The sequence below is a fragment of the Crocuta crocuta genome, unplaced genomic scaffold (genome assembly GCF_008692635.1).
Source record: "Crocuta crocuta isolate KB4526 unplaced genomic scaffold, BGI_CrCroc_1.0 scaffold120, whole genome shotgun sequence".
NCBI classification, from domain to species: Eukaryota; Metazoa; Chordata; class Mammalia; order Carnivora; family Hyaenidae; genus Crocuta; species Crocuta crocuta.
In genome coordinates, this window is record NW_027527375.1 from 337,768 (window position 1) to 350,289 (window position 12,522).

The 12,522-nt window shown below is 34.7% G+C and overlaps 1 protein-coding gene across 6 annotated transcripts in view; it reads left to right on the plus strand.

Moving 5' to 3' along the window:
* The window catches only part of LARP1B (La ribonucleoprotein 1B), a 115,106-nt gene that overhangs the window by 47,488 nt on the left and 55,096 nt on the right, over positions 1–12,522 (plus strand). Inside the window, exon 12 of one of the 6 annotated variants that reach the window (XM_077766448.1) lies at positions 6,100–6,695. The exons of the other annotated variants lie outside the window; for them this stretch is intronic. Within the exon in view, the coding sequence (XP_077622574.1) occupies positions 6,100–6,102 (3 nt within the window). The 3' untranslated portion in view covers positions 6,103–6,695. Of the gene's footprint in view, positions 1–6,099; positions 6,696–12,522 lie in introns of those variants that run through there. 6 annotated transcript variants of the gene reach the window in all.

Here is a 12,522-nt window from a genome sequence, read left to right on the forward strand (position 1 = left end):
ATTAACAAAAGTGTACTTTCCTTCTTGGCTGTTCATTTCTTTTTTTTCATGGAATTTCCATCATTGCATTTACCTCCTTCTCTAGCTATTGCCTTTTTGAAGACCATGCCTCGGGGTGTTATAACTTGTCTGTGAATTAAGAACCTGAGTAGTTCTCTCTGTCCTGCTGTGGGAAAGGAAGTGTGTTTTTATAGTTTCTTTAAAGTTTCTATAAAGTTTATAAAGTTTCTGTAAAGGAAAGAAAGTCTTTCCTTGTCTAAATATTGTTATTTTATTTGTGATACTTAAGTTCTGTAAGTAATCTCTAAATCCTTTTTGGAACAGAAAGAGCTAGAAATAAATTTAATAATACATTAAAATTGTACTCCTTCCATTCCCTATCTCTACCCTGCTTTGTTCTTCACCGTCTACCATTCTGTACATTGCACCTCTTCTCTGTTTTTATCACATGGATATGAGGTCTGTGAGGATAGGAATTTTATTTTATCTTATTCTGTACACTACTGTATTTCCACTGCTAGGACAGTTCCTGGTGCATAGTAGTGCTCAATTCATATTTGTTAAATGAATAAATTATGGATTAAACATTATGAACTAACCAAAGAAAAACTAACCACCATACATAATATTGGTTCTGTGGGAAAATTTTTTGAGTTTCAAATAATGAACTTACAAGCCACCTTGAGAAACATGCCATTTGTAGGTGATTATTTATTTGCTTTAACTAAAGTGTAGACAATAATGAAAAGCCATGTATTAATTAAAAACCAGCATCTACCTATCCATGAAATATTAGGAGAAAGTAATCTTGGCTATATGACTCCAAGCATTACAGATCTGTTCATAAGTATGTTGCATTTTGCCTATGTACATTGGTCCCTATGTACATTCTTATCACCTAACTTATTCCCCTTGTTTCTGATTCTGTGCTCAACAAGTAGTTTCTTATTAGAGTTGTACTTTTCCTGTGAGTCTCCTTAAAGGGAGAGAAAACAATGATTTAATATATATTTGGTAAACTCCTATGTCAGGCATTGTGCTAGCTCCTGGGCATAGAATGGGATGATAACAATAGGGTCTCTACATGCCTGGGTTCTTAACAAATAATTACAAGGATAGACATTAAAATAAGCCCACAGTAAGTATTTAATCACAAATTATGATCAATGTTATAAAGGCAAAGAACAGGATTCTACTGGTTTGGGTTGTTAGGGAACAAGAAAGTCACAGTAACAGTGAGGTCTGAAGTATGAGTAAGACTGAACCCTGCAAAGAGTAGGTAAACCATACTCTGGGCAGAGGAAACAGCAAGTGGCAAGGATATGAGGGAGGAAAGAATATGGTTATTTGAGGAAATGAAAAAAAAAGTTTGTTTATATTATTACATAAGAGGACAGTTATGCCAGGATGTAGGCAGAAGTCTGATCATGTATGGTTTTGTGGGCTATGTTAAATTTTTTGGAATTTATCTGAAATTCAAGTAAAGTATCTTAGAGTTTTACAGAAGCAACGGGCATAATCTAATATTTAGTTTCATAAGATAAGTCAGGTTATTATGGTGGAGAATGGATTAGAGATAGGTACGAGAGTGGCAGAAGAAGTCTACTTGGGAGGCTATAAAAGTAGTCTTGGAGATGGGTATTGGTAACTTAAGGTAACATGTTTAGCCGAGGAGCTATAGAAATAAGAAAACCCAGATGTGAGCCCTGAGGAATCATCATTTTGGAGTTGTATTAGGAAAAGTGGTGCTGTGGAAGTCAAAAACTGACTTTAAGAGGAAAGCAAAATCAGATGTGTCAGGAACTGGACAGATTGAGTTAGATATAAATGAAAAGAATGCCAAATTGATAGGGTAGTTTGGTGATCATTATTGGCTTTGCAAAAGGAGTTTTGCTGGAACCAGAAGTTATATTGAACTGCATTAGACGGAGTGTAGGCTTTCTGTTTCTGGCATGCTTTTACTGGTGAAGACAACTCAAATGGCCTTTTAATAGATGAGAAAACATCTATTTAAAATCCTTGAAGATCAGCAAGATAGGTTATTATAAGAATGAAATCATTGAAACCAGTATTGCAGTGGTTTGGCGTATTGAAACCAGTGTTGCACTGGAGACCATTTCGGAATTTGGGGAGTTTCAGGAGTTCAGCTTTGCAGAAACCATCTAAAATGAAGGGAGAAAAGACACAAACCCTAGGGCTCAGCCAAAGTTCGGGATTCCATCAAGTCTTCTTCCTATTAAATTGATACCTAAAAGAAGTATATCCTCAATGAAAGAGAACTTGCTTTCTCACCTGTTCCTCTAGGGGACTACAAATTTCCCTACTTGTGCAGAGCAGAATAAGGGGAAAAAATGGCTTAGAATTTATATGCAACTTAAATTCATACTATGTGGATGACTAATGTAACTACTAGTCATGATTTAAAATGATATGACATGCTAATTTCCCAGAAACCTAGCAGACGCCAACATAGCTCTTTTGTGTGGACATTAACTTTATTTTAGACCTCAAATAATTTACTCAAATTATTTTAAAAGGAAAGTGAGCAGCTCACAAAGTTAAATAATCAGACAAGGAAATATATGTAACATATGTGAGAATGAGCAAAAGTAACAGCAAAACCATGCCCCGAGATAACTTAGATATTGGAATTACTTAAAAAAAGTTTTTTATATTTGTTCATTTTTGAGAGAGAAGAGAGAGACACAGAGCTCGAGCAGGGGAGGGACAGAGAGAGAGGGAGACATAGAAACTTAAGCAGGCTCCAGCCTCCGAGCTGTCAGCACAGAGCCCAGTGCAGGGCTTGAACTCATGAACCGTGAGATCATGACCTAAGCTGAAGTCGGACACTTAAAAAACTGAGCCACCCAGGTGCCCCTTAGATATTGCAATTATTAAACAGAATATGGAGTAACTACGTTTACTATGTTTAAAGAAATAAAAATATGGGTGGGGAAGGAGAAATTCTAAACAATAAAGTTCCTAGAACTGCAAGTAAAAACAGTTAAAGTTGAAATCAAGAACTCAGTTGAAGGGATTAACAGCAGATTAGATACAAATGGAGAGTCAGTGAATTGGTAGCCAACTTTACAAGAAACTTCAAAAATCAGCACAGAGAGGCAGAAAAGTAGAATATATGAAAGGGATAGAATGTTACTCTAGAGAGTCTTTGCTTTTATTAACTACATTTCAAACCAAGTTTTGTAGAATTTAGCATCTACTAGATTTTATTATGTAGCTTTTTATTTCTTTTGTTTTAAAAATACTTTTCTGAAAAGTTTAAAAAAGGAAGAAAATACAGAGTGATAGAAATGGTCTCAAATGACATTTAATCAGAATTTCAGAAGGAAAGGTAAGAGAAAATGGGGCAAAGTCAGTATTCTAAAAGATGATAGCTAGGGCTTTTTCTGAATTGAGGAGAGATAACGGAGTAGAGCAGCCAGGGGGAAAAAGGCAGATTACATCTAAAGGAAGAAGAGTGGTCATATGGTAGCTGACTTTCCAACAGGTAACAGTTGAATGCAGGAGGCTATAGAATGATAGTATTAATATACTAAGGGAAAATAGCTATCAACTTATGATTGTATGTCTTGCAAAATGTCTTTCAAGTAAGAGGGTGAAATATGAGAGAAATTATAATTCAGAAGGCCTCCTCAAAGGAAATTGCAAAGGTAGCATAATGATTTCAGATGCCAGATATATAAAAAGGACTGTATAGCAAAGCAAGAGATATGTGATAAATCTAAATATTAACTGTAAAAACAGTGTCTTATGGATTTACTGTAACATTAACACAGACTTGGAGAGGACATTAAATACTATTTAAGGGTGCTTTAAAGTTTTCATGTTGCAGTTTGAAGGATACCCTTCAAACTATTTTTATTAAAACATAAAATTAGAATAACCATGAAATCAGAAGAAATGTGGAATAAATAGGGGCCTCCAGCACAAAAATAAGGTGGTAGATTTAAACCCAAATCTTTGGATAGAAAAAATAAATATTATCAGAGTATATGTAAATAAAATTAGTTGTGTTATTTACATGTGACATCAAAAAGATAAAGAAGCAAAAAAATTGAAAAGATTGGAAGAATATACACCATAAAGTACTAATCAACAAAAAATCAGTCTGCAAATTCAGTGTAAACCCTATCAATATCCTAACTGGCTATTTTGCAGAAATGATCTAAAATTTACATTGAAATTCAAGGAACCCAAAATAGCTAAAATAGTCTTGAATTCATAGTCCCCACATTAAGACTGTGTTCTTACTAGGATAAGCATAGACATACAGGTCAGTGGAAGAGAATTGAAAGCCCAGAAATAAACCCTTGTGTCTATATTCAATTGACTTCTGACAGAAGCACCTAAACCATTTTTTCAAATAGGAAAGAAAAGTCTTATTAATAAGTGGTCTTAGGACAAGTGGATATCCATATGCAAAAGAGTAAATTTGATGCCACCCTCACTCACCATGTACAAAAATTAACTCATTTGATTTAAACATTTAAATATAAGAGCAAAAATGATACAACTGTTTCAGGAAAACATAAAAGAAAATCTTTGACTTTGTATTTGACCGTGGTTTCTTATATAATACCAATAGCATAAGAAACAAAAGAAAAAAGTTGGATATCAAATTTTAAATTTTGTATTTCACAGTACACCATGAAGAAAATGATAGGAAAAGGAAAAAAACCCACAGTTCCATTTACATTAGCACTCCCTCCCCAAAATAAAATAATGAGGTATAAAGCTAATAAAATAGGTACAAGATCTATCTATATGAGGAATATGACAACTCTGATGAAAGAAATTTAAAAACTACTAAGAGAGACAGGAAGACTCAATATTATTAGTTTTCCCCAACTTGATATGTAGATTCAATGCAGTCCCAATTAAGATTCCAGGAATTTATTTTTGTGGATATTGATTACCGGATTCTAAAATTTATATGGAGAGGTAAAAGACCAGAATTGCCAATATTGAAGGAGAACAGTCAGAGAACTGATACTGCCTGACTTCAAGAGTTAATATAAAGCTACAGTGATCAAGACAGTATGGTATTAGTAAAAGAATAGACAAATAGATCAATGGAACACAATAGGAAGCCCAGAAATAGACTTGCAATAATGTATTAAACTGATCTTTGACAAAGGAGAAAAGGCAATACAATGGAGAAAATGTAGTCTTTCAGCAAATGGTGATGGAACAACTTTATATCCATGTGAAAACATAAATAAATCTAAGCACAGACCTTGTATTTTTTCACAAAAAGTAACTCAGAGTGCTCAGACCTACAAGTAAAACACAAAAATAATGAGAGGATAAAAGAGAAAATGTTGATGATCTTCAGTTGGTTGATGACTTTTTAGATACAACTCTGAAAGCATGATCCATGAAGGAAGAAATTAAGTCAGAATTCTTCTAGACACATAATGGACTATACCCAAAGTATACCAAAAAAAAAATCTTAAAACTTCAACAATGTGAAAACAGCTGGAATAAAAAATGGGCTGAAGAGCTAACCAGAGACAGTTATATTGATGGTGAATAAGCACATGAAAAGATACTCTGTATCGTGTAATCAGGGAAATGCAAATTTAAACAGTGAGATACCACTACACACGTTAGAATCGCCAAAATATAGAGAGCTGAAAATATCAAATACTGATGAGGATATAGAGCAACAGGAACTTTAACTCCTGTTGGGAATGCAGAATTGTACAGCCATTTTGGAAGACAGTTTGTTTCTTAAAAAACTTCTCTTCCAGATTCTCTCCCCCTTTCTCTCTGTCCTTTCCTTGATCATGCTCTCTGTCTCTAAATAAATAAATAATCTTTATAAAAACAAAACCCAAAACTACTCTTGCCATACTATCTAGTAATTACCTTCCTTGGTACTTAACCACAAAGGAGCTGAAAACTTAATGGTCACACAAAAATTTGCATATTTGGCGTGGGCTGCTTGGCTTAGTCACTAGAGCATGTTCCTCTTGATCTTGGGGTTGTGAGTTTGAGCCCCATGTTGCGGGTAGAGTTTGCTTTTTTAAAAATCTGCATATGCAAAAAATAAAAATCTGCATTTTTTGTTTATAGTAACTTTATTCATAACTGCCAAAACTTGGAAGCAGTCAAGATGGCTTTCAGTAGGTGAGTGGATAAATAAACTCCTATATCTGGACAATGGAATATTACACAGTGCTAAAAAGAAATAAGCAATCAGTGAAGGAATCTTAAATGAAAATTACTAAGTGAATCTAATCAGAAAAGGTTATGTATTTACTATATGATTCTAAATATTTGACATTCTGGAAAAGGAAAACTATGGAGATAGAACAAAAGATCAGTTATTGCTAGGGTTTGGGAAGGGAATAAATAGAGCAGAGAGGTTTTATACAGCAGTTAAAGTGTTCTGTATGGTGGTTCAGTGGTGAGTACATGTGATTATACATGTATCAAAAGCCATGGGATATACATAACCAAGCGTGAAACTTATGTAAACCTTGGACTTCAGGTGATTATGATGTGTCAGTGTAAGCCCACTGATTGTAACAGATGTAACAGATTGTAGCGTGCAGAATGTTGATAGGGGAGAGTCTGTACTTTTTCACATCATTTTGCTGTGAATCAAACTGCTGTAAAAACACTAACAAAGTAGGTTAGAAGAAAATGTTTGCAGATAGTATTTTTAATTAAAGGACTTGTATTTGAGAACTCATATAACTCAATAATAAAAAGACAACCCAATTATTAAATGAGCAAAGAATCTGAATAGACTTCTTTTCCAAAGAATGGCTAATAATCTCATGAAAGATTGATTGACATCATTAACCACCAGGGAAATGAATCAAAATCACTATGAGATACCACCTTATACCTACTAGGATGACTATAATAAAAAAGATACATTCACAGTTGTTGGTGATGACGGGGAGAAATCAAAATCCTTGTAGACTACTGGTTAGAATGTAAAATGGTTGAGGGTGTTATGCTAAGCAAAATAAATCAGAGAAAGACAAGTATATGACTTCATTCATATGTGGAATTTAAGAAACACAACAGATGAACATAGGGGAAGGGAAACAAAAATAAGATAAAAACAGGGAGGCACTGAAGGGTGTTTGGTTGGGGTGATAGGCATTAAGGAGGACACTGGGTGTTATATGTAAGAGATGAATCAGTGGGTTCTACTTCTGCAACCAATACTATACTGTATGTTAACTAATTTGAATTTAAATTTAATTTTTTTTTTTATGTTTTATTTATTTCTAAGAGAGAGAGAGAGAGAGACAGCATGAGCAGGGGAGGTTCAGAGAGAGAGGGAGTCACAGACTGAAACAGGCTTCAGGCTCCGAGCTGGCAGTCAGCACAGAGCCCGATGCGGGGCTCAAACCCACGAACCATGACGTCATGACCTAAGCGAAAGTAGGACGCTTAACCCACTAAGCCACCCTGGCGCCCCAATTTAAAAAGATTATAAAATGGTCCAGCTGTTTTGGAAAGCATTGTGGCAGTTCTCAAAAGGTTAAACATTGATTTGTCTTATGATTTAGGAACTCCTCTCCTATATATGTACACAAAAGAAGTGACAACATATGTCTACACAAAAACTTGGTCAGAAATGTTAATTGCAGCATTAGGAAAGTAGAAAGAACCCAAACGATCATCAGCTAATGAATGCACAAACAAAAAGTGGTATAACCATATAATGGAGGAGTATTTAGCAATAGGAAGAATGAATCCATGCTGAGACATGAAAACATCATGCTCAGAATTACAAATTGTAAGATTCAGTTTGTATGAGATGTCCAGACAGAAATTAGACTGGTGGTTGTGGGACTTAGGTTGGGTGGAAATATCCTTGGGAGGAAATAGGGAGTGATTGCCAATGGGTACGGTGGTGGTGGTGGTGGTTGTTATTTTTGCTTTGCTTTGTTTTTGGAGTGATGAAAATGTTATAATATTGAATTTGATGATGTTTGCAAAATTGTGTATATAAAAGCCAATCAAATCATATGCTGGGATAGATTGTACCATATGTGGATTATATCTTTAAAATTTTTTTTTAAAAAAGTCAGTGCCCAAAGTGATATGCAGATTGAGTGCAGTCCCTGTCAAGAGCCCAGTGGCATCTTTTGCAGAATAAGAAAAATTGTACTAAAATTGATATAGAATCTTACAGGATCCTAGGGCCAAAAACCAATTTTTAAAAACCATGCAGTTAATGGCACTTTCCTAAACTGGACAATCATGTCATTATTAAAATTACATTTTAGAGCATGAAAAATTATCCCTTTTTAAAAAAAATACGCAAACAATTTTACACCAAATGTTCACAATGATTACCTCTTCATGGACAGATTTCTGCTCAGTTTTTTTCTACATTATATAATTCTGTTTTTTCTAAATATTCCATAGTGGGGTGATGGCCACTGAGGAGGGCACTTGTTGGGATGAGCATTGGTTGCTGTATGTAAGCAATGAATCACAGGAATCTACCCTCAAAGCCAAGAGAACACTGCATACACTGTATGTTAGCCAACTTGACAATAAATTAAATTTTAAAAATAAGAAAAAATTAAATAAAAACCATGCAGTTAGAAATACCACATTTCCCCCCAAAAAAGAAAGAAAGAAAAAGAAGTGTCACATTTCCTAATTACAAAACTATGGTGATCAAAACTGTGTAGTATGAGCTTACAGACAAAGCTCAAATGAAGCTGAATAGAGCACAGAAATAAATCCTTGAGTTGAGTATATGACCAAGTGGTTTTCAGTATGTGTGCCAAGATCAATAAATGGGGGCAGACAATTTCAACCAGTAGTGTTGGGGAAACTGGCTATCCACATGCAAAAGAGTAAAGTTGGAACCTTCTCTTAACATCATACTTAAAACATTTTTAAGGATTAAAGACTTAAACCTAAGATATAAAACTATAAAACTAGAAGAAAACAGGGTGAAGCTTCATGTTTGATTTGGCAATGATTTCTTGGCTATGATTCTAAAAGCATGTGTAATAAAACAAACACTGGAATTCATAAAAATCAAAAACTTATGTGTATTAACTTACAGCAGAATGAAAAGGTCAGCTGCAGAATAGGAGAAAATATTTGCATATCATCTGATAAGGGGTTAATATTTTTGAATATATAAAGAGATCCAAGAATTCAACAAAAAATTCAGTTTAAAAAATGGACAAAAGATATGAAAAGCTTTTTCCCCAACAATATACAAATGTCCAATGAACATATGAAAATATGTGCAACCTCACTATTGATTAGAGAAGTGCAAATCAGAATCACAATGAAATATAATGGTTACTTTCAAAATAAAAAGTAAAACCCAGGAAATAACAGTTGTTGGAGAGGATGTGGAGAAATTGGAACCCTTGTGCTTTGTTGGTGGTAACATAAAATGATAAAAGTACTATTGGAAACAGTATGGCAATTCCTCAAAAAACTAAAAGATTTCCATAGTCATGTTCTTAGCAGTAGTATTTACAATAGCCAAAAAGCAAGCCAAATAAATGTCCATCATCAGATGAATAGATAAATAAAATGTGGTGTATACATATGGTGGAATATTATTCAACCCTTAAAAAGGAAGGAAATCTATCATAGAGTACAGCATGGATGGTCTTTGAAGACATGATAAATGAAATAAGCCACAAAGACATACACAGGATGATTCCATTTATAAATGAGGTAGTAAAGAGGCCAGATTCATAGAAACAAAATAGAGTGGTAGTTGCTGTGGGGGAGGGAGAAATGGGGAATTGTTTTTAACATTTATTTTTTGAGAGAGAGAGCTCAAGTGGGGGAGGGGCCGAGAGGGAGACAGAATCTGAAGTAGGCTCCAGGCTCTGGGCTGTCAGTCCAGATGAAACAAGGAATTATTAATGAGTATAGAGTTTTAGTTTTACTAAATGAAAACAGTTTGGCTAGCCATTGTACAACAGTGAATATATTTAACAGTACAGAACTGTAAACTTAAAAGATGCTTAAGATGGTGAATTTTATGTTTTTTAAAAATTCCAGTTACAAGTGAAAATGAGAATACATAGCTACTTCCCAAATAAAAAGTAACACAAAAAAGCTATTGTACATGCCCTGATAGCAGACAGATTTACAAAGTAGATTTGAAAACAAAACATTAGTAGTGCTAAAGAGTGTCAAAGAATCTATCAGAAAAGTATATTGGTGTATTTAATATCAAATCTTCAAATATATGAAACAACAATTGATAGAATAAATCCAAAGTCAGTTTATCCCTTAAGTAAGTAAGGAATAAGCAAGCAATAAAAGATGAGAGTAATTTGAGAAACGACTCTAACCTCTGAAGAGTGCAGGGTCTTTCTGTGCTTATCCCTAGTATTTTGACCTTCAGTGGTATATAAAGAGAATTTGAAAGCATTAATATTACATACAACACTATTAGTGGAATTAAGTTAGTGTTTAAAATAAAGGTTAGAGTAAAGTAATAAAACTCCGTATGTTTCAGAGCAAAGATACATGTTAAATAACTCACCAGTTGAAGAAGAAATCATAGTGGAAATTAGAAAATTTAAGTGGATAAATAACTGGATTTAAGAGGTGCGCCCTGAGGTGCCTGGGTGGCTCAGTTGGTTAAGCATCTGACTTCAGCTCAGGTCATGATCTCGCGGTTCGTGGGTTTAAGCCCCGCGTCTGGCCCTGTGCTGACAGCTAGCTCAGATCCTGGAGTCTGTTTCAGATTCTATATCTCCTCTCTCTGAACCTCCCCTGCTCACGCCCTCGCTCTCTCTCTTGCTCTCTCTCTCTCTCAGAAATAAACATTAAAAAAAATTTTTTTAAAAAGAGGTACACCCAAAAGAGACAGGCTTAAATGCAAATATTAGGGAAAATGCTTGAAATTAATAAGCCAATCATTAGTATTATCTTTGCTGTATAAAACATTTCCCTTAAATCTCAAAGGCTTAAATAAAAACTTCTCACATTGCTTGGCATGGCAGTGAGTTGGCTATTGCTGCTTTGTCTTCTCATTTTGAGGATTCATGCTGAAAGAGGAGCCACTTGCTTGCTTATTCACATAATGAGTTGAACTAAAGTGTACAAATGTATTTTAAATTACTGCTTAGATGTTCTTTATGTAATTTCCTCACATTTTGTTGGCTAAAGCAAATGATGTGGCTAAGCTTATGGGCTGAAAATGTATATTCTCAAAAGGCATGAAGGTGGATATGCATAATCCCCTAATCTAGGGAATGCAGGCTCTGAACAATAATAGAAAGACCTGTTAAGGGCTAATAGTGAAAGATCTTCATGATCTCAGAGTAGGGAAAGATTTTTTTTTTAATGTTTTATTTATTTCTGAGACAAAGAGACAGTGTGAGCAGGGGAGGGTCAGAGAGAGAGGGAGACACAATCTTAAGCATGCACCAGGCTCTGAGCTGGCTGTCAGCACAGAGCCCGACATGGGGCTCAAACCCATGAAGCGTGAGATCATGACCTGAGCCGAAGTCGGACACTTAACTGACTGAGCCACCCAGGCACCCTGGGAAAGATTTCTTTATGCACAATCATAAAGGACAAAATAAAAAATTTACCACAAACAATTCTTTATTAAACATCAAGAAGAGTGCCTATATAGTTCATGAAATGAAGAAAAAATAATTTCCACTCATGTGATAGGTAAAAGAAATTTATAGGGGCGCCTGGTTGGCCCAGTTGGTAGAACATGTGACTCTTTTTTGGGGTTGTGAGTCAAGCCCCACGTTGGCCATAAAGATTACTTAAGGGAATTTAAAAAAAAAGTAGAAATCAATGAAAGATTCAGTAGAAAACTGATTAAAAGACACGAACAAGCGTTTCACAAAAGATGAAGCCCAAATGATTGAAATCATGAAAAGGTGTTCAAAATTATTAATCAGAAAGATTCAAATTAAAATGTCAATGAAATGTTCCATAAAACCCACATAAGCTAAGTGACAACATCAGACAAATGTTTGGGAGTATTTGGAACAAGAAGCTTCATTAATATGTAGGAATAAAAATGTAAAACTGTATCTTCTTGCTTACCATCTCTACTTAACCAATATGCTCTTGAGTTGCATTGCTCCAGTATTAACCACATGTGGTTATTGAGTTTTCAAAATGTGACTTGTCCAAAAGGAGATTTGCTTTAAATATACAATATTGGATTTTGAAGACTTAGTTAAGAAGAAAGAATGTAAAATATCTCAATGATTTTTATAAATATTGTATATTGTAATGATACATTTGGTTAAATAAGATACTAAAATTTTACCCTTTTAGAATAAATCTTTTTTTTTTTAAGTTTATTTTCTGAGATAGAGCAAGAGCAGAGTCAGTGAGAGAGATGGAGAGAGAGAGTCCCAAGCAGGCTCCACATTGTCAGTGCAGAGCTTGACATGGGGCTCAAACCCACAGACTGTGAGATCATGACCTGAGCAGAAATCAAGAATTNGAATCGTAGGAAAGCTCTCTTTACAGAGAGGGGACTTTCAAAAGTGAATGCCC